Source organism: Cyprinodon tularosa, unplaced genomic scaffold (assembly GCF_016077235.1).
Source record: "Cyprinodon tularosa strain WSP-4 unplaced genomic scaffold, ASM1607723v1 ctg531, whole genome shotgun sequence".
Taxonomy (NCBI): domain Eukaryota; kingdom Metazoa; phylum Chordata; class Actinopteri; order Cyprinodontiformes; family Cyprinodontidae; genus Cyprinodon; species Cyprinodon tularosa.
Genome location: NW_024039265.1, coordinates 1123727 through 1146600, shown reverse-complemented (window position 1 = coordinate 1146600; position 22874 = coordinate 1123727). Strand labels below are relative to the sequence as shown.

The 22874-nt window shown below is 37.4% G+C and overlaps 3 protein-coding genes across 6 annotated transcripts in view; 2 read left to right on the top strand and 1 right to left on the bottom strand.

Annotated features, from left to right (window-relative positions):
* Nucleotides 1-2852: 2852 nt before the first annotated feature.
* Nucleotides 2853-14165, bottom strand: dhrs7cb (dehydrogenase/reductase (SDR family) member 7Cb). The gene is made up of 7 exons (XM_038304314.1): nt 14008-14165; nt 9273-9429; nt 7586-7698; nt 5214-5424; nt 5031-5123; nt 3486-3647; nt 2853-3388 (listed from the first exon to the last, which is right to left on the bottom strand). The coding sequence occupies exons 2-7, from the start codon at nt 9424-9426 to the stop codon at nt 3180-3182; spliced, it is 942 nt and encodes a 313-aa protein (XP_038160242.1). The 5' UTR covers nt 9427-9429; nt 14008-14165; the 3' UTR covers nt 2853-3179.
* A 2059-nt stretch (nt 14166-16224) lies between these two features.
* LOC119796019 lies at nt 16225-21554 on the top strand. The gene is made up of 4 exons (XM_038304316.1): nt 16225-16463; nt 16635-16917; nt 17073-17374; nt 21458-21554. Exons 1-4 carry the CDS (start codon nt 16225-16227, stop codon nt 21552-21554), a joined length of 921 nt encoding a protein of 306 aa, XP_038160244.1.
* The window catches only part of LOC119796028 (myosin phosphatase Rho interacting protein), a 62643-nt gene continuing 60711 nt past the window's right edge, over nt 20943-22874 (top strand). For 2 of the 4 annotated variants that reach the window (XM_038304335.1, XM_038304336.1), the window contains exon 1: nt 20943-21868. In XM_038304335.1, coding sequence (XP_038160263.1) covers nt 21746-21868 — 123 coding nt within the window. In that variant the 5' untranslated portion in view covers nt 20943-21745. The remainder of the gene's footprint in view (nt 21869-22874) is intronic. The other 2 variants (XM_038304337.1, XM_038304338.1) reach the window with 2 other exon arrangements.

The window sequence follows — 22874 nt, the reverse complement described above, 5'->3', positions numbered from 1 at the left end:
GTAAACACACAGACCTTTTGCAGGATGGGAACAGATGAGAGCAGCAGTTATGGCAGTGCTGCTGCCATCTAGTGGACAGATGTGTAAAACACAAGCATTTTTTAGCACCTTAAAAGAGTATTTTAAGTTTTAACTTAGGTTTTTAGCTATAAAAAAGTCGTTTTTTATGGATAAAGTTATATAAAAAAAAAAAAACTTTTAAACATAATACATTTTTGTTAAATGACAATGAAATTTACTGTTTTTTAGAGAAATCAAAGAAAAAATGCTCTTATGAGTCTTATACAGCAGCATTTAACTCTATGCAACTATTTTGCATAATTTGTTTAATAATCAAGTTGCTATATTAAAATCTTGTCATTGGTCTTTTATCTAACAGTTTGGCTTTTAATGCACAAATGAAACAAATGTGATAATATATATTCTTTTTATTGACCACCTTCAAAAGATAAAACCGGTTCCTCCGTAGAAACTCACAACGAGTGGATATATTTGCAAAAAAAATCACCTTTGTTTGACATATTTTTCCTCTATGGCAGGTATTTGGTCAGTGTTATCGCCCTAAATCACACACTGTCAAAATACAATACCTTCAAATTTAGGCAGATACTAGAAAACTGTCTACTGCATCTATAAATGCTGTCCAAACAGGTTCCTATGAAGGCAAAAATCATCAGGATGAAAGAAAATGCAGAAAAAAAAATTCCCCATTTAAGAGAATTATAGACTCCTCAGTACATTATAACTTTTTATATCCTTAATAGTAAACATAACACGCAAGATTATTTAAAAAACCCATATGTTCTATTTTTAAGAAAGGAAAAAACATTCTACGAACCAGACATACCATTTTCGTAACGTTATGGTCATCCATTTGTCATTAGATGAGCTAAACAACAAAGAAATGGTTTGTGTTGTACCTAAATGTATCTTTTTATTTATATTTTCTTTTCCCCAAAAATCACTCCCTCAAAATAAAAGTGTTCATCTGTATTAACCCCTTGCTTGCAGATCAATATGCTTCAATCATAAAATTGTGAACACTTGGCCACACAAAAAACAGGTAGAAGGGCAGGAAGTGGCTCCCAAACCGCACTTTGGCGACACTTCAAATAAATCATATGGGCCTCATGTCTAAAGTGACACAATCAGTCCAGCCAATTTTTTGAAAAGCTTGTAAAATACTACACCTTGAATGTATCTCAAACCATTTTCAAATTAGACTTTTCTATTTTGACTGCTTTAGTTAATGATAGACTTTTAAACAAAGTAAATATTACTAGTTAATATTGTTTTAGTGTGTCACATTAACAGGGGAAATATGAAATATGTGAGACTAAAAAGCAACATGCTTGATTTACATTACTGTATTATATTAAATGAGTTTAAGTTAAGTTTATTCACTATCATGATTTTAAAAAGCTGTGTTTTCCTTGTTGCCCTGACATCACACTCATGCTGTCTATCTGCCTTGAACAATATGGAAACATGCAGTTAAGCCAGTGAACTTAAAGAAAAAGGACCAATGTTTTTTACATTAGAAAGTTATCACAATTAAGACATATATGTTGCATTTGATTCTAAAAGTTCACAGATCTGAATGTTTGACCCAGTTTGCTAGGTTAGGTTATAGAAAACCCTTTTTACAGGATAAAATAGTGAAAAGAACAAATAAATGTAATAAAATAAGATGATGTTTTATTAATCTCAGAGATCTTTTGTTGATCAATTTAGTTCACCTAAGAAAACTAAATTTTTTTCACTTAAAATAATTTAAAATATTTTAACATGATACTCGACATGGATATGTTGTACTTGGTTACCAATACATAACACAGCATTTACTTTCTCAGAACCAACGGGTTACTTTATTTCAAGTCACAAACTCTGCCAGGTACTTTCTAGAACCTTTTTTAGCTTTTACAAAACTGTATCCATAACTTACCAGTAACAGAAAAACATTTTAGATCCTTACCAGTTACTTTAATGTATCTTTTCCAGAATTTACCATATACTCTGCACATACTCCCTGGACCGGTGCCTACCTCCAGCCTATGGGGGAAAGGCAGGGTGCACCTTGGACAGGTCACCAGTTTGTCACCGGGCAACAAAGAAACAGACAGACATACAAGCATTTTTTTAACTGTGGGAGGAAGCAGGAGTACCTGGAGAGAATCCATGCATGCATGTTAGAAGAGCAGAAAGACACCGGGCCAGGTATTAAATCCAGATTCTTCTTGCTGCAAGGCAACACTAATACAAACTGCACGGCCCTAGTTGAAACATTTCTAGTTCATAATGTTTCTTGAATGCTCTGGAAAGTACCTGGCCACTCCATACAGGTGTATAATAACCTCTGGAGAAGAAAGGAAAAGCACTGGAACGTGTAAGTTCCAGCTAAGTTATCGTAAATGCAAACTTTAAAAAGTGAACTCCCAGTTTAGGTAAAGTAACCAGTTTTTTCCAAGACATTTGAAGCAAATTGACGTTCAGGTTTTTTTTTTTAGAGCTATACCAATACAGATACCAGTATCAGGCGGGGCTCCGATCCAGCACTAAAATGGTGGTATCGATATCGGCGAGTACCAACAAATAGGGCACTGATACCATTTTTAGAGCCAAAAGTTTATTCAACTATTGTCACCCATTCCAGGTAAGCAATACGAAGTTCTACTGGATTCACTTTGTATTAGTTTTTTTCCTGTTTCACAAAGGTAGCCAGCAGCTTGACAAAACCATGGTGCAATTATTTTACATCCAAGTAGTATGCAGTTCTTCATATATGCACACACATCAATTTCAAACAGATGGCATCGGTATCGACCAATACTGCACAGCCAGGTATTGGGTATCGGGGCCAAAAAATGGCATCGGCCCAACACTATTTTTTTTTACAAAGATTTTGAGAAAAGCATCTAAGTTATTATGGAAGTTCCGAAAAGTCTCTTGCATGTTGAAGAAAGTTTACGTGTTTTTTTAATACAAATTTTCTAAGATGTTACAATCTAATCCTAATTATGTTTTACTCTTCACCGGGAGGTTTTTCATGTAATCACTCATTCTTCTTTGTCAAGATCAAAAGTTATCTCAGAAACTGTCAGGCTGTAAAATAAAACAGTGTGATGTTCTCAAAGCAACCACGTTCGTGTTTGACAATTCTGAGCTACTTCTATCTTTGTCTACTGCATCTGCTCGCCCAACACGGAGTCCTTCACTCCCGCTGCCAACACTGAGAAGAGAAAGGGAGGAAAGAGGGAGCGGAGGTAGAGGGCCACCCTGGGGATGGGGTGGGCCAGCATAACCTCCTTCCTCTTCCTGTTCACCGTCTGCAGAATCTCATTGGCCAGGACCGAGGGCCGCACGCCATGGCTTAGCTGGCTGCTGATATCTGAAGAAGTACAGATGGATTTAGACCTACCCAAGTATTTTTATTTTAAACATTTGGTAAACCTTATATTTTTATCAATTGGTGACATCACACTCACATTTAGCAAAGAGATTTTGTTTTGGAGCTGTCTTCACCGCAGGTGGAGGTTCAGCGGCATTGATGAAGGTGTGGCTGATGGTGCTAACAAGAATCCCGTACTCCTCCACTTCTGCCCTGAGGCAGTCAAAGAAGGCCTGCGCCGCATGTTTGGAGGCAGCATCTGTCAACAGACAGGAGAAATGTCATAACACAAGCTTGTCTGCAGACAAGTCTCATTCCATTCATTACGCATTCTTTGTGTAATTGTTTTGCACCTCGTTGGCGGAAGCCCTCAGGTCTTAACTCTCTACTTAGAAGGTACACAGTAACTAAAAACTATCAATGAGGAAGTAAACGTTTAAAAACCAATCAAGTCTAGACCGAGATTTTAGAAATAGAACAATCTAAAGACACAACACAATCTCTTTGCTGCTGTATTCAGATTTATTCTCTATAATCTAAGCCATGGAGCGAACAGAGAACATTTGCTGTGGGAATTAAAGAAAGATCCTGGCAAGCAATCTCTGAATGCATAAAATAACAGTTGGCCGATAATATTTCCAGGCCTGGGGGAGAAACGGAAAAGGAAAAACAACTTTTGATTAATGACTTAGTTGTCACAATACAGAGGCATCTGAACAAACTCTGTACACTTCGCAAAGTATAATGACCTTCAGTAAATCTTATGGCGCATTTAGACTGAATGCTGTCTCCGTGGTGATTTCCACCAGCACAGCAGGAAGTTCACAGCTCTGCATCAGATGCACAGTGTTTACACCCTGGATGGTGTCATCAAATTGGAGGAGCTCCAGCTGAAACTGACACCCCACCCACCTGAAAAAACTCACTGAAGACACTGAATGGTTATTATATTAAAGAAAGTTCCGGGTTCGATTCCCAGCCAGGGGTCTTTCTGCATGGAGTTTGCATGTTCACCCTGTGCATGCAGAGGTTCTCTCCGGGTACTCCGGCTTCCTCCCACAGTCCAAAAACATGACTGTTAGGTTAATTGGCTTCTCTAAATTCTCCCTAGGTGTGAGTGTGTGTGTGAATGGCTGTTTTTCCTGTTTGTCTCTTTTTTGCCCTGCGATAGACTGATGACCTGTCCAGGGTGTACGCCGCCTCTCACCCGTAGACAGCTGGATGTAGGCACCAGTACCTCTCGGGACCCCTTTTGGGATAAGCATGACTGGATGGTTAGAAGCATCCAGAAGCATGGATGGATGGTTATTGCATAATTAGTGCAGGTTTGGACAATTAAAATGGAAATTTGATCAAATTAAATAAATGAATAAAAAAAAGATGTGCTACTATTTTTTTAGACATCCATTTTTTTGTCACGCTTATCCCAAGCGGGGTCGCGAGGGGTGCTGGTGCTGCAACTTATTTGTTTATTATGTTTGCTAGCTTAATTTTTTGTGTTTCGTGGCCCGATTTTTGTGTTTGCAAGCTTGATTTTTGTGTTTGCAATATTTTTTTGTATTTGCAAAACATTTATGTATTTGCACCACGTTAATTTATTTGCAGTACTTTTGCACCACTGTAAATTTGGGCTGTAACTTACACGAGCTTCTGAATGGGACTGCCAGTCTGCCCTGGATGCTGTTGACCAGAATAACGTGTCCTGATCTTCTGGACATCATCGCCGGAAGAACACCTGCCACAATTTACTGTTAGATAAAGTCCTCCTTAAAAAAGTGTTAAGACTGATATAATCCACCTTGAAGAGTATTTCTAATTATCTCACCTTTGGTGAGAGTGCTTGGGCCAAAGTAGTTGATGTCCATTATATTTCTGTCCATTTCCAGAGAGACGCTCTGAATGGGGGCTTTAAGTTTCACGCTGCTGTTGCAGATCAGCACATCCACATAGCCATAGCAGTCCATGACCTCAGCCACCACATCCTCCATACTGTCCATGTCACTGAAATCCAGGATCACCAGCTTTGGGGCGAATGTCTAAAACGAGTATATTTAAATTATTTTAAAAGAATTAAACATCAAATTATATCTCAAGAACATGTAGTAAAAAAAAAAGGTTAACCAAACTATCAGTGTAGAAAACATCCTTGTTGTTAAACTGATTTGTTGTCTGACTCCACACCGCTGTCTAAAGGTACTCTTGCTATAGGCTTAATATTCTGTGTAGGAGAAGACACATGAGGACAGCGTGCTGTCAGACAGGATATCCTTCTATTGTGCAGAGCAGAGGAAAGGATATCGGGGAAGTGATGACAAAAACGGGTTTCTGATCAAAACAAGGACAGATTCTGATATTCATGGATGCCTATAATATCAGAAACCTGTTAAAAGGCTAGCAGCAGATCAGTGCCTGGAAAAGGCTACAGATGACTGAAAAACAACTTCATAACAGGATAGGCTCGGGAAGGGTTCCAGTCCATTAAAAGACAGCACAGAGACAAATAGGACAAACAACCATGAATTCACACAAACATACCTCAGATAAATTTACAGAGGACCACTGGAGTTAACACTTTTATGTTTTAATGTGTGAGGAAGCTGGAGCATCCAGAGAGAACAAACTTGAACAGCTTTAGTAAATGAATTTATTCCCAACTCTATGGTTGGTCAAACCAGTGGAGGTTCATGCAAAGATTAACTCATATTTTGTTTAAAGTCATAGGGAAGCGGCTGTTCCAACCGTTGCATTTCCGAATCCTCCCGAGTGGTGCACAACTTTACACTAGTGAATGTGATTGGTCGTTTATCAAGGGACCAGGACTGTTGTGGCGGAAGGTTCGCAAGCAAGTTTGTTTTTATGCCGGTTTCTATGAAGCATCTTGCTAACCAGTTAGCAACTTAGTGCTAGTAGGTTCCCAATGGGAAATTCCATTGGGACCAAGTAGCACTAAGTTGGTGACTTAGATATGACACAGAGGTCATGGATGAGTCTCCTCCATCTTACATTTTCTATTTAAAGGAGGAAAGCGGGGATGAAGATGTTGTGGAAGAGGACACCAGAAGCTTGGTTTGGTGTAGAAGGCTTACAGCAGTCCATGTTTGAGCCCTTGCCTCGCAACGCTGCCAGTTCTGTTAGCTCTACGCCTGCCGAAGACACAGACGTCCATCCCCGTGAACACTGGGACGGAACTCAGTGCTAAAGTAAATTATTCTTATTTCTTATTAGAACCATTGCGTATATTAGCTGCTACATATGGATCAAGATGCTATGACCGAAAAAATTTGAATGACAGATGACTGTTGATATATGATTGGCCGAATTTAGGTGTACAAGCTGACGTATAACTAACGAGAAAAAAACAGATTTTAAGACATGATTTTTTTTCTAACTTTTGGGACGATATAGTCTAATAAAGAGTACATTTATGAACATGTTTAAGCCAGAATTATTTGAAATTTTAATATGACTTCCCTACGACTTTAAGAGCAAGTTACAGATAAGTTATATATTTCATCTGGTGCTGAAAAATGCTTTCTAATGCTGCCCAGAGCAAATGCCTGTACAGCCAATATCAAAAAGCAGTTGGTTCAGCACCAATAAAAGAAATATAATGTTATAATTCAATTCAATTAAGTTTATTTATGTAGCGCCAATTCACAACATATGTCATCTCAAGGCACTTTACAGAGATGCATGCAGATCATACAGTCTGATTGATTTAAAGTTTCTCTGTCTAAGGAAGGTAACTATTACTGTTGCACCGATACTGATACCAGTATCGGGCGGGGCCCTGATCCAGCACGAAAATAGTGGTATCAGTATCGGAGAGTACCAACAAATAGGGCACCGATACCATTTTGAGAGACAAAAGTTTATTCAACTATTGTCACTCATTCCAGGTAGGCAATAAAAAGTGCTACTGGATTCATTTTGTTTTAGTCTTTTTTCTGCTTCACAAAAGTAGGCAGCAGCTTGACAAAGTCATGATGGCGATTATTTTACATCCAAGTAGTATGCAGTTCTTCATATATACACACACGCATCAATTTCAAACAGATGCTATCGGTATCGGCCAATACTGCACAGCCAGGTATCGAGTATCAGAATCGGGGCCAAAAAAATGGCATCGGTCCAACACCAGTAACTATGTACCCAACCTCTTGACACCTACCAGTGATCCTTGTTTCATTTTCTCACCTCTCTTGGGTCAGAGTCAGTAATCAAAGAATCATAGAGTGATTCCAGTTTATCCCAGGTGGCTCCACACAGGATGAGCCTGGCACCGGCCTTATGGAAGAGATGGGCACATTCTGAAGAACCAAGCAAAGACATATCAAAGGGCTGTTTGACATTTGGAAAAATATTAAAATAAAATAAAAAACATCTTGAAAACATTAGTAACTATCTGAGCTAATTTTGAGGCAGTTTAGCGAGATTCATTTTAAAGAAACCTGTTGTAACCCTGGAAAAGGCAAACATGAGGTTTTTATAATAGCACAAAACAACTAGCCTAGAAGATAGCATACTGTAGAATCCATATAATTAAACACTGAAACAATTTGTGAAAATTGTATGTTTTTACTTTTGTTTTTGATTACAAATATATTTTTTAATAAATAAAGTTTAGCATAAAACGTAATGTAAAAACCTTTGTTTAGATTTTTTGTCTTCTAATACCTAAAAGTCTAAAATCTGGCACCAGAAGATTTATATTAGTCCACATGCAGACCAGCTCTGGCTATGCAAGCCACTCCCTTAGGAAGGAGTTGGCTCATCTAAAACAAGAAGAGAAGGGAGTAAGGGAAGGTTTTATGAGTAGAAGGATAGTGTTATCAGATAGCTGCTAGAGTATCTGAGTTATGTCAAGAAAGTTCATGAAGGTCAAAAGACATCAGTGACTGCTAATAGACATTTCATACACCAGGCTGTCGGGTTGTTGATGTCACTAACTTCCCACACCCCTAATAGGCCCACATAAGAGACGTGTATAACACCCTGGACTTTGACCCTCAATCCAAACAAAGGAATTCATTGCACTACTATTTACTATTTATTTGTCATGCTACTGTTACTTATTACTTGACCCCATACAAAAAGACTGCTAGCACTATTATCAGGCTACTGTTAGTTATACTTGAACACACTTGCGCTACTTTAATGCTTGTACACCAGGGTACACTATGTGCCTATCTTTGCTCTGGGTACACTGTGTTTTTACTGTCAGTTTCTATTGGTATGTGTGAATGTTTGATATCTCTCTGTCTTGACCATGTAAATGTCAGAAATGTCTTGTGTACACCATGGAGATGGAGAAAAATGCTGTTTATATGTCCCGTACATGTGAAAGAATTGGCAATAAAATAAAACCAAAGCATTTTAGTACAGACATGGACAGGTGGTTGCATGCATGAGGCACAAGGATGTCTCATTGGCCCAGTGTTGTAAAAAATGGTTATTTGAAGGGATATAAAATCACTGTCATCGCTAACAGCATTGTAAAAGCTTCCTGGATGGGAAGCGAAACGTCTTAAAACTTGGAAAGAAAGTCCAGTGGATTGTTTTTTTTTACTTTTTTGGGAATGACATTGTAAAGAGTCTACCCTACTTTCTGTGCAACCAAACAGCTTCATGCAAACCATCAAAGCAACCTATCATTCAAGTCCAGGTAATGCTTTTTTTTTCCTATGAGCCAACCTCACTGTTTTGATTAATAGTCCAATGCTCCAGCCTGATAACACCATCACTCTACTCATAATGCCGTACCCAAGCAATTGACACCTATCGCAGATGACACTTCGCTAAATCTATATTTAAGTGAAAATAGTCAGAACTGACAGATACATTTTAATAGCAATCAAGTATGGTCAAACGTTCGGAAAACTACCAGTTCCGACTCCAGACACAGCATCGGTGATCGCCACCACTTTGTTGCGCACTAAGCTCTTGGACATGAACTGTATGACCTCATTGTAGATGTAGTAAATCCCTGCTGCAAAGACTACCAGCAGGGGCAGCACCATCACCGAGGGGACGCCCATCTTCTGCAGAGAAGAAAAGAGCAAGGGTCAGTGATATGTGAGGTTGGTAGAACCAACAGTCTGCGCTGATTGGACGGCACTGCCAGGAATGCTCCCTACTACAGAAACACAAACACAAAAAGGCAAGTTTCAATTCCATTGTCTCTATAATAGAGTTTGGGACACAGTCGTCACATACATATAGTTAATTGCTGTACCTATCACTTATTTTTCAGAAGAATTTTTACTTTTACTCCCTTAAATATCTGTGCTTTCTGCTCCATATTTCACCGACTCTTTACGTCTATATATATTAATAATGGCATGGTGCAACAGCTGCAACAAAACAGAGGGAAAATTCCGGGTACAAAGACAATCTTTCCAGTTGGAGCAAATATTGTTTATTGAAAGCAACATGGAGAATGACAGGGGGCCGGGACGCTGCAGATGATGGATCAGTTTGTGATGCACAAAACATTCCTCCTCCATTCATCATTTATTGGATTGTAAATTTACATGTCGATTATATTTCAGTTATGGACAACTTACTTAACTAATAAAAACAAATTAATTTTATTTCCGTTTTAGTGCAGCTTTAATGCTGTGAATACCAGAGCTCTAAAAGTATTCAACTGATTATGGCGTACGTCTGTTCAGTTCAATCTATATGACCCTGTCGGAAATTTTATCTTTGACTATAGACTATTGCTTAATGATCTCTCTACAAACACTGTGAGCAAAATAGGAAAATACATTTTCTGTGCATTTTTAAACAGTTTTTAACATTTATTTTATATCTTTTAAGGGAAAAACGTCCTTTTACTGTTGAGTTTAAGTACAATGCGACCAAACTTTTTCCCTTACAGTTTATACTTTTACCAGAGTCTTTAACTTAAATAAAGAATGTGTAACTTGTTGTCACCTCTGGTCTGGGACAGCCCAATTTTATGTTGACACTGTACCAGGAACCCCTCCACGTCAGTCTGAGGGGGAGATAATACCCCAATTTCCACCAATGGGGGAGGGGTGGTTGATTTCATAGATGTAAACTGGGGGTGGGGATGATGCGGACAGAGGTAAATCAGCGGGTGCCGTGTGGTGAGGTGCTGATGACAAAGATTTTATCAGCTTGCAGGGGTTTTGTCCTGCGACATTTCTAAGGGTCGCGACCCCCATGTTAAAGACCTCTTGTTTAAAACAATCCAATCCTTTAGGTTTGTTGTTTTATCTGAATTCCAACAGAGATAGCATGATAATGCAGTAATGTAAACTCATTGTTTGCTCTAGTAGCTTTTTTTTGTTGTTGTTTTTATTGGTCAACAAAGAGAGGAATGCATTTCATGATATCATTGGACCTTTTAAATACATTGTACTGTTGGTTTTCCAAGCATAATTTGACTCACTGTCTTAAGCTAAATTGGACTCCACTGTTGTATCAGGATGAGCAACGGTTTTCAGCCAGACTGTTTGGCACTTGTGGAACCAAATAAGGTGACCCTTCTCTTTTCTTTTGCTTCAATTCCTATTGAGTGACTTACATTTTTCTATTTCTTTGTGTCACAAGCCTACTTTGATCTCCCTTTGCATCTTTACTTGGGAAATTGATTTTAGAGTTGAACAGAACGCCATTATCCTCTATTGTCCCACAGTTGGGAAATCCAGGTGTTATCAAAAGCCGCTAATGGAAGAAAAAAGACTATTACAAACGACATACTCAGATCAAATGCAATGTTCAACTGAGAAGCATGAATTCCAGAAGGTGCATAATAAGGTGGTAATAACTGCATAAAAACACAGCAGACTAGGAGAAAAGTGGATGACGTCTTGATGATGTTTTTTTTTTTTCATGAATGTTCTCTAAACGACCTCTGAGATCCCGCAAAAGATAATATGATTTATACTGAGATTAAATTACACATCGTTGGGTCCTGATCGCTAATTAGGTGCGCCCTAAAGCCAAGTTATTCGCTTTGATTTAATTTAAGAGTATTAAAGCGAAGGGGCTGATTTCTCTTGTTCCATTTCACGTCACAGATATACGCAGTAGTCTGGTTTTTTTTTTTTTTTTAAAAGAAGGGGGATAGTGGATTTTTTTCTAAGCATCCATAGCCTGATTAATATAGTCTATTGACCTAAAGCAATGTGCATGGTATGGTTGTTACATGTCAGGTACGCCTGTCATTGATCTTGACCAAGGCACCTTTCAGTAGAACTGCAGTCAGTCTCTGGACTGGCATGGCTGTCACTGCCCCTACATAGTTAGGGACTAATTTCCAACTGTGATCAGCTTCATAGTCATGGTAGGACACTTCTTTGATTTTATTTATTTAGCTCAGGCTACTAGTAAGTCCGCAGCCCACCGAATGTTGACAAGGCAACATTATTGCTATTATTGTTAATATATAGTGGAAATTTTACACTTTCAGTAATAAAATGTCACAGGGGACGGTATTGGGGGATGGCCATTAAGGGGGATGATTTTTAAGTTTTTTTTTAAGAAGGGGGATGCAATCCCCCCTCATCCCTCCTCAACTCGAGTACTGGATATTGTCCCCTTTTTTATTTTTTTCAAAAATATCATATATATATATATATATATATATATATATATATATATATATATATATATATATATATATATATATATATATATATATATATATATATATATATATATATATATACACACTTCCATTCAAAAGTTTGGGGTCATATAGAAATGTCCTTATTTTTGAAGAAAAAGCACTGTACTTTTCAATGAAGATAACTTTAAACTAGTCTTAACTTTAAATAAATACACTCTATACATTGCTAATGTGGTAAATGACTATTCTAGCTGCAAATTTCTGGTTTTTGGTGCAATATCTACATAGGTGTATAGAGGCCCATTTCCAGCAACTATCACTCCAGTGTTCTAATGGTACAATGTGTTTGCTCATTGGCTCAGAAGGCTAATTGATGATTAGAAAACCCTTGTGCAATCATGTTCACACATCTGAAAACAGTTTAGCTCGTTACAAAAGCTACAAAACTGACCTTCCTTTGAGTAGATTGAGTTTCTGGAGCATCACATTTGTGGGGTCAATTAAACTCTCAAAATGGCCAAAAAGAGAACTTTCATCTGAAACTCGACAGTATATTCTTATTCTTAGAAATGAAGGCTATTCCATGCGAGAAATTGCTAAGAAATTGACAGTTTACTACAATGGTGTGTACTACTCCCTTTACTACTTTGCTACTGTCTATTTCATTAAATAGTACCCACAGTAGCCTGTTTGTGCTGTCCTCTGAAGGGAGTAGTATACACCGTTGTAGGGAATCTAAGTTAAGACTAGTTTAAAGTTATCTTCATTGAAAAGTACAGTGCTTTTCCTTCAAAAATAAGGACATTTCAATGTGACCCCAAACTTTTGAACGGTAGTGTATATATATATATATATATATATATATATATATATATATATATATATATATATATATATATATATATATATATATATATATATATATATATATATATATTTATTTAAGAAACTCTATTAAAGGATTCTATACAGTCTCAAACTCAAACTCTGCAGCCCTTCCCCTGGTTATATAAATTAGTCTTTCCAACATAATACAAGACGCAACCTCCTTTATCCACATATGCCTGCAGGAGTCCAAAATCACTTAAAGTTGACTTGATTTTAGATAAAGTCAGAACAATTTCTTTTCAATATTTTTTTTATATTTTGGGAAGTCCCATCTGCAGTGATATAAAGTACCCTTTCTTTCCGAACAGATACACACCAGTTTTAATTTTTTTTAAATTATGTATTATAAAAAGAAATAAAGCTAGTGGTAAAGCTAAATTTAAAATCTGGTGAATGCTGGGGGTAACACAGCAGAGTTTCTGATATTCCCATAATAGCCAATAGATAATGTTGGCACTATGAAAGAGTTCCTGTGCGTTTGCTCAGGGCTATATAGGGTAGAATATTTAGGTCAACTCCCTGTCGGAGAACTGACACATTTACATTTCAAAGCAGTTGTTGGACTGTTCAGGAAGTAGAGGATAGCATCATCACAACAGCGCATAGGAAATAGTAAAAGCTCTGTTTTTAAATTCAAACATAGCAGAATTTTTTTTCTCACAATGGGTGGTTTTGATCCTGGTTTATATGCAGTTAAAGGATTTTTCTTCTTGTACTCTTGGCTAAATTTCTACCAGATTTGTTGCTCTCTGTAAGGTGAGGGTTCAGATTTGGACTTCTTGCTCAGACACTTTCCATGTAAAGTGAGTTTGAGGTGAACAGCTAAATATATTTAGACTCCACAGACTGTCATCTTTGGAACACTGTCATTGGACACCCTAAAGGCAGCGGACAGAGAGGCTCACATTCAATGTCCAACCTTTCCTGTCCAATCTAACAACTGAAAACATTAAGATGAAGGTTAATCCATGCTGAAATCTTATGATCGCTCCAGAGATCCAATTCCCCTGCTTAGCTGCCTGTTTAGACTAACACATGATCAAGGTTAGTCCGCTTGTGCGTGCACAACTATAGCAACCGCCTAACAGAGGCAAACACTTGTTATCTGTCTTATTATTGGTTGACTTACAGCATGGACAGGGAGCTAATCCTTCAGCAGGACGGGCTGGCTGTTGTTCTTTAATGGATTCAGTGGGGAAAAGAGGCCCTTCTCTTCCCCCTTGTCCATTCACTCGGCAAGGCTCTTCTGTGTGTCTGATCAAGTGCTGTCCTAAGGAGCCCCCCCCCCTCGCCACACACACACACACACACACCAACCCCCCACATGTAGTACAGTATCTGAAGTATTCTTAAGGCTGGCAGGCAGCTGCAGGCTTGAGCAGAGAACCACAGCTTTATCTTCTGACTTTAACACAGTGGAAAATCAAAATATATTATCCTTTATATTAGAACATTATGTGAATTATTACTGACAGACTATTTTGATCTTACTTTTATTATTTGAAACATTATGATGAATTAAATAGTTTTTTTTAAAGCCAAATCAATGTGGTTTCCATCACAAATTTAATTATTTAATAATTTTAAATTAAATTAGAATTAGAATTTAACTTTCAATGTCATTACACTGTCACAAAGCAACAAAATTAACTCTCTGCCTTTGGCCCATCCCCTTGGGGAGCAGCGGGCTGCCATTTTTACGGAGCCCAGGAAGCAGTGTGGGGTTAAGAGTCTGACTAATCCCTGTGAGGAAAAAAGAGAATAAATAATATATTCTATGTCTATTTAGTGATTTTTGATGCTCCACTCAAATCAGATACATTTTTAACAGTATCTGATTCTATATACATATCTATCTATCTATCTATCTATCTATCTATCTATCTATCTATCTATCTATCTATCTATAAAAAAAGGTTGCTTCACTAATAAACATCTTTTATATATTTTACACCTTCACTTCAATAAAAAAACAACTTTTCAATCAAAGAAAAAAGTATTTGAACTCAGAACTATAGTTGAGAGTCAAATAAATACATTTTGGAGTCTCAAATACTTTTTTTCTATTAAAAAGCTATTTTCTATGATTGAAAACGTGTATCATTTCATTGAAGTGAAATTTTTAATGGATTTTTTGTTTCTTTGTTTGAAGAAAATTCTTTTTTGATTGAATGATAAACACAAATCTCCAACCCATTAAATGGTCCAATCAAAAAACAGCATTACTTCAATTAAAAAAGTTGCTTTAAACGAAAGAAACTCGGCTTCTATCAAAGCAAACATTTTCAATCAAAGAAAAGCAGTGTTCAAATGTATTTTTTTTCAGTCTCAGCTATATTTTTGCATTCAAATACAAACTTTCTTTGATTGATTTGTTTTTCATTGAAGTGAAGGTGTTTTTAATTTGAAATATATTTTTTGATTGAAGCAACCTTTTTTAATTGAATAATAAAGACAAAAATCTACCTTCATATGGTTCTACCATAGACAAAAGGGCGCTGGAACGAATAACAATTAGAATTTCTAAAAAGCAAAATAAGTTAACTTTTAAATTTAGTGGAGAGAAAGTTATTAGTTCCCGACAACAAAATTACTGTTACTGAAGTAAAGATAGACAAAGAAATAACCTAAGTACAGTAATAGAGTTAATGTAGTTTGTTACTTTTCACTAGAGGTGGGCGGATCGCTCCTTGGATGGATACCATTGATACCAACGCTGGTATTGATATTGAACAACATTCATTTAACAAGATGAATGCTTTTTATTCTCTCCTGAAGGCACTAACTGCAGCAGATTCACCAGCCTTTAAACATGTTATCTAAGTGGGATTACATGACTTTATTTATCCCACGACAGGGACATTTATAGAATCAAGGCAAAAGACAAGTGCATACAATACAAACAAGATTACATAAAGATTTAAAGATATAAGAGGTGGATTAGGGAAAAAACACACAATGAACATAACATTATTAATATTATTATTATTTACAGTTTTTCTCGATTGTTTACACACAAATATTGGTACTTGAAACACAATGACCACAAAATGTAACTCATGCACCAACCCCCTGAACCAATTCTGCTAAACTACAAGCACAATTCCTGCTTTACACTCAAATTGCAGTTCTAAAACACACTTTTTCCAAAACTCTACACACAATTGTCATGAAGAAAATCTTTTGTTTTCACAAGGAACACACTGTTATTCAAAACTCTAAAGTTAATTTCCCTACTATGCACACTGACTCCTCACATGGGCAAACACCTAACACACATGTTTCCACTCAGCAATCAGAGCTTTAGCATAGAAGGGCAACAGGTGAGCTCTTCTGTTTTGGAGCAATGGAGGCCAATGTTGTAAACAGAGGCAGAGCCAGAGCCAGAGGAGTGAGAGTAAGAGGAGGACGATGGGGAGGACGAGGAAGGCCAAGGACAATCATTTCTGATGAGATCCGAGCAACTTTGGTTGACCATGTGGTCAACCATGGCCTAACAATGAGGGAGGCTGGGCAAAGAGTACAGCCAAATTTGAGCAGGTACACTGTAGCATCCATCATCCGGACTTTCCGCAATGAGAATAGGTAAGAAATCTACTCTCACTACAAAACTGCAGTACTGCATATCAATACAGTACTCAATGAGTACAGTAGTACAGTATTACCTGTGGACTGTTCTGTAGGACATTGTGTTTCGAGTATTTGGGAAATGTATTCCTACACAGTATTTACAGTATTGCACTCTTTGTATTGCAGAACTGAAAGATTACCAACAAGAGGTGGACGGGGCCGTCTTCTGTCTCCTGAACAGGAAACAGAGATCATGAACATGGTTCTTGAAAATAATGCCATTACCTTACGGCAAATACAAAGAAAAATAATAGAAAACAATGAGATATTTCAAAATATTGATAGGGTAAGTTTATCAACGCTGGACCGTGTCTTGCACAGAAATAAACTGAGGATGAAGCAGGTCTACAGGGTGCCATTTGAGCGCAATTCAGAAAGGGTCAAAGAATTGCGATATAACTATGTGCAAGTACGTCCTATACAGTACATTCCCACCTTTGATGCATACTGTCAACATTGTATAAATCATACATATTTCTTTCTATTATATTGTAATCATAATGATTGTGCTTCACAATAGAGACCGCTCCATGTCTACTTCTGATATTGTCATGTGTGTTTCAGAGAGTCCTTGAGCTGGAGGTGGATGCAGTGGAGCACCAGTTCTTCTTCATTGATGAGGTTGGATTCAACCTCACAAAAAGACGAAGGAGGGGAAGGAATATAATCGGCCAGCGTGCCATTGTTGAAGTCCCTGGCCAGCGCGGAGGGAACATCACAGTGTGTGCAGCGATGACCGACCATGGCATCATCCATCACCATGCTACCCTTGGCCCCTACAACACTGCCCATCGGATCACATTCCTGGACACCCTACACAACACACTCATTCCACCAGATCAGATAGACGGCCCAGAGCAGCTCAGGTACGTTGTCATTTGGGACAACGTAAGCTTCCACCGGGCTGCTCTGGTTCATAACTGGTTCACTGACCACCCACGCTTTTCAGTTGTTTATCTCCCTCCATATTCTCCATTCCTCAATCCTATTGAGGAATTTTTTTCTGCCTGGAGATGGAAAGTGTACAACCTAAATTCAGAAACGCGTATACCCCTTTTCCAAGCTATGGAAGACGCATGTGGAGATATAGCAGTTGATGCTTTTCATGGCTGGATTCGCCATGCTAGGCGATATTTCCCCCGCTGCTTGGCCAGGGAAAACATTGCTTGTGATGTAGATGAGGTGCTGTGGCCAGACCGAAACAGAAGAGAGGATGCAGCATAGTTTATTTTGTTTTGTTTTTTTATTATTACAGTAACTGTATACAGTAAAATCTTCTGCACTGTATGTGCAACTTTGTGTCAGTTGGGATGTACACTGTGTACATTGTTTTGTGGGAAAAATAAAAGATGTTTGTTACAGTATATTTGTGTGTTCTGAGTATAAAAACAATATTCTAAAATATTTTACAACGCACTTATGTATTTAATGTCTGTAGTAAGTGTAACACTGAACAAAAAGTCATTATGATGAATGGAGAATGGTGTTTTACACTGAGCACATCAGTGTTTAAATGCTTTTTTTAATTGTCTGTTCATATGATAGTTTGTGTGTGTCATCTGAACACAAAATGGCCTTTTGTGAAGAGATAAAACTGTTTTGAATGTAAAGTTTCATTTTGCAGGAGAATTGAAGGGTTTTGCCCATTGTGTGTGTGTTTGTTGGATTTGTGTGTAGAGTTCTGAGAATACGAGGCATGTTTTCAGAAATGTGTGTAAACAATCCAGAAAAACTGTAATTGTAACAATAAAAAAAAAATCACAAAATCACTGAAAGGTCAACAGTCCTATGATCCATCAAGTTTTAATTTAGTATTGGTATCGTATCGATACGGCGATACTGACCCTGTATTTACTTGATATCGTATCGATTAAAAATTCCCGGTATTTCCCACCTCTACTTTTCACCACTGCGTTTGTGGCAGATCCGTGTGTTTACTCTCATGCCAATTTTAACATAACTCATTTTTGTCACTTTAAATAATATGCTGCCATCATTTTGCACATCTCTGTATTCTATTCTATTTTTAGCTTTAATATTTTATTATCATTTCCACCCTCTTTCTACAGAAGAGAATTAGGGCCACTGAAAAAAAAAGTTAAGTGATTTTTATATTTTTTTTCAGCTTAATATGGGAAAAAAAGTCAGAATTCTGACTTTAATCTCTGAATTCTGACTGAATTCTGAGAGCTAACACTCATGTTAGCATCAAGCTGTAGCCTTGTCTAGAAACTAACTAGCTCTTTTGTTTTAATCACCTGCTCTTACATTAATGAAATAGGATGAAACCCCTTGGGCACGTAAAAAGTCTTCCCACATGCTCCCACATCTCTTCCTTCATGATGCCCTTTAAGATTAAGATCCAGAATTTGGAGATTAAAGTTAGCATTCTGCGAAAAAAAAGTCAGAATCCTGAGAAAAAAAGTCAGAATTCTGAGGAGTAAAAAGTCAGAATCCCGAGACTAAAGTCAGAATCCTGAGAAAAAAGTCAGAATCCCAAGGAGAAAAAGTCAGAATCCCGAGACTAAAGTCAGAATTATGAGACTTAAGTCAGAATCCTGAAAAAAGCCAGAATTCTGAGAAAAAAAGTCAGAATTCTGAGACTAAAGTCAGAATCCTGAGAAAAAAAAGTCATAATTCGGAGGAGTAAAAAGTCAGAATCCTGAGAAAAAAGTCATAATTCTGAGATCAAAATCAGAATTCTGAGAGAAAAAAAGTCATAATTCTGAGGAGTAAAAAGTCAGAATCCTGAGAAAAAAGTCAGAATTCTGAGATCAAAGTCAGAATCCTGAGAAAAAAGTCTGAATTCTGAGATTAAAGTCAGAATTCTGAGAAAAAAAGTCAGAATTCTGAGATCAAAGTCAGAATCCTGAGAAAAAAGTCAGAATTCTGAGAAAAAAAAGTCAGAATTATGAGATTAAAGTCAGAATTATGAGAAAAAAGTCAGAATACTGAGATTATACTGAGATTAAAGTTAAGTGTTCGAAATAAATGATCAATCAAAATGTCAGAATTCTGAGAAAAAGTCAGAATTCTGAGATTAAAGTCAGAATTCTGAGACTTAAGTCAGAATCCTGAAAAAAGCCAGAATTCGGAGAAAAAAAGTCAGAATTCTGAGACTAAAGTCAGAATCCTGAGAAAAAAAAGTCATAATTCGGAGGAGTAAAAAGTCAGAATCCTGAGAAAAAAGTCATAATTCTGAGATCAAAATCAGAATTCTGAGAGAAAAAAAGTCATAATTCTGAGGAGTAAAAAGTCAGAATCCTGAGAAAAAAGTCAGAATTCTGAGATCAAAGTCAGAATCCTGAGAAAAAAGTCTGAATTCTGAGATTAAAGTCAGAATTCTGAGAAAAAAAGTCAGAATTCTGAGATCAAAGTCAGAATCCTGAGAAAAAAGTCAGAATTCTGAGAAAAAAAAGTCAGAATTATGAGATTAAAGTCAGAATTATGAGAAAAAAGTCAGAATACTGAGATTATACTGAGATTAAAGTTAAGTGTTCGAAATAAATGATCAATCAAAATGTCAGAATTCTGAGAAAAAGTCAGAATTCTGAGATTAAAGTCAGAATTCTGAGACTTAAGTCAGAATCCTGAAAAAAGCCAGAATTCGGAGAAAAAAAGTCAGAATTCTGAGACTAAAGTCAGAATCCTGAGAAAAAAAAAGTAATAATTCGGAGGAGTAAAAAGTCAGAATCCTGAGAAAAAAGTCATAATTCTGAGATCAAAATCAGAATTCTGAGAGAAAAAAAGTCATAATTCTGAGGAGTAAAAAGTCAGAATCCTGAGAAAAAAGTCAGAATTCTGAGATCAAAGTCAGAATCCTGAGAAAAAAGTCTGAATTCTGAGATTAAAGTCAGAATTCTGAGAAAAAAAGTCAGAATTCTGAGATCAAAGTCAGAATCCTGAGAAAAAAGTCAGAATTCTGAGAAAAAAAAGTCAGAATTATGAGATTAAAGTCAGAATTATGAGAAAAAAGTCAGAATACTGAGATTATACTGAGATTAAAGTTAAGTGTTCGAAATAAATGATCAATCAAAATGTCAGAATTCTGAGAAAAAGTCAGAATTCTGAGATTAAAGACAGAATTCTCTGATTAAAGTCAGAATCCTGAGAAAAAAGTCAGAATCCTGATGAGGAAAAGTCAGAATCCTGAGACTTCAGTCAGAATTCTTTTTTTCCCATATTAAACTGAAATAATATTTAAAAGTCAGTTAACTTTTTTTCAGTGAGCCTAATGCTCTTCTGTATCTTTCCATTGTACTTATTTATGTATTAATTTAATATTATGATTTATGTGTGGAAGTAAAAACAAAGTGGTTTGTGGTTGTGAAAAAACAACTCTTTAGTAACCCTATCCTGACTGCGGGTGGCGGCAGCTCCCAGTTATCGCGAGATCCCTCCGGATTCCAGGAGGCTGTGTGTGATCTGCTCTCCTCTCCTCTACTCGTCGCTCCGCTGGGAAAGCAGAAAATAAAGCCGCTGCAGCTACTAAGGAGGCTAGTTATGGAAGCGAACCTTTAAACGCTCATTTCCTCCGCTGGGTTTGAGCAGGAACCGCCTCCCTTCCTTCTATTTTTTTTTCTTTTTACCAGGAAGGAAAGGATTTTAACTTTTGGTTCTCTAAAACCTTCGACGTTATAGTAAAAAAAGGAAACGAAGTGAAGTTGAAGAAGCGAGTGAGGAGAGGATTTCATTAGCTGTGTTTGTGCCTGCTAGCCTCTACCGCTAACCGGAGCACTGGATGGACTTCGCATGGAGCTGCCCCTGCTCATGGAGTTTTATAAATAAGCTTTTATTTATGTTTGAGTCCGTGTTGTTGAATGGGCTCTATCTGCCTGCATCTTAACGGCAGCCGTTGTTCCCATCCCACTATTGAGCTTGAGCTCCTCTGGGAAGCTAACAGGATATTAGCCTCCTTCTCCCCTCTTCTCTTTGTGGTTGGAGGCCAGGGAGTGTAAGGCGTTCATCCCTGGGCTGGCTGCTGGAAAGCCTGGCTTAATGGCAGCTAATATCTCCTCCGGAAAGCTGCAGCTGGATTCAGTCTAAACGAAGGGAAGGAAACGTTTGCAGCAGATGCTGAAGTCCGTAAATTGCGTTTGTTAGTTGGAAATGCGTCGCAGCGCTGGAGCTTATTCCAGGTTGGGATAAGAGGAAAGGGGGGAGAAGAGCGGAAAACCAACATTAAGGTCTTTGGGAAATAAAGCGACTCCCAGCTTTTAGAAAACCTGTAAAATATAATGTCTGCTGCAAAGGAAAACAGCTGTAGGAAATTCCAGGCCAACTTCTTCAACAAGAGTAAATGTCAGAACTGTTTTAAACCGAGAGAGCTGCATCTGCTGACCGACCAGGACCTGACCCAGGTGAGCCAGATTCACACCCTGCTTCATGGCTCTTAGATTCTAAAGGATTTGGGCCACTGAAAAAAAACCAACTGATTTTTAAATACTTCAGTTTATTATGGGGGGAAATAGTCTAAATTCTGACGTTAGTCTCAGAACTCTGACGTTAGTCTCAGGATTCTGACTTTAGTCTCAGGATTCTGACTTTAGTCTCAGGATTCTGACTTTAGTCTCAGGATTCTGACTTTAGTCTCAGGATTCTGACTTAGTCTCAGAACTCTGACTTAGTCTCAAAACTCTGACTTTAGTCTCAGAACTCTGACTTTAGTCTCAGAACTATGACTTTAGTCTCAGAACTCTGACTTTAGTCTCAGAACTGACTTTAGTCTCAGGATTCTGACTTTAGCCCCAGAACTCTGACTTTAGCCCCAGAACTCTGACTTTGGTCTCAGAATCTTGACTTCAATCTCAGAATTCTGACAGCTAACAAACATGTTAGCATCGAGCCTTAGCCTTGTCTTAAGACTAAACTAGCTCTCTTGTTTTAATCCCCTGCTTTTACATTAATGAAATTTCATCACGCCGGACTCCTCACGCACGTAAAAAGTCTCCAAATTCCTTCATTTTCCACCAATGTGTTACTGGCCCTCCCAAACTACTTGCATCTTTATCAGTGAAGCTGAGTGCTCCCACATCTGTTCTGGGTGCCCTTTATAATAAAGATCACAAATTCTGAGATTAAGGTCAGCATTCTGAGAAATAAAGTCAGAACCCTGAGAACTTTTTTCCCATATTAACCTGAAATAATATTTTCAAATTAGTGACACTTTCTTTCGTTTTTTTCAACGACCTCAATCCTCTTCTGTAGTTGAACTATCTATTGTAATGATTTTTTTTTAAATTGGAAATATTGAATTGTCCACAAGCTTAAAAACACCACAGAAGCCAATACTGTGGTACCATGCTTAATTAACAGCTTCTTTTAAAACTTAACATTTAATTAAAATGCAACTGTTATTTTAGGTAT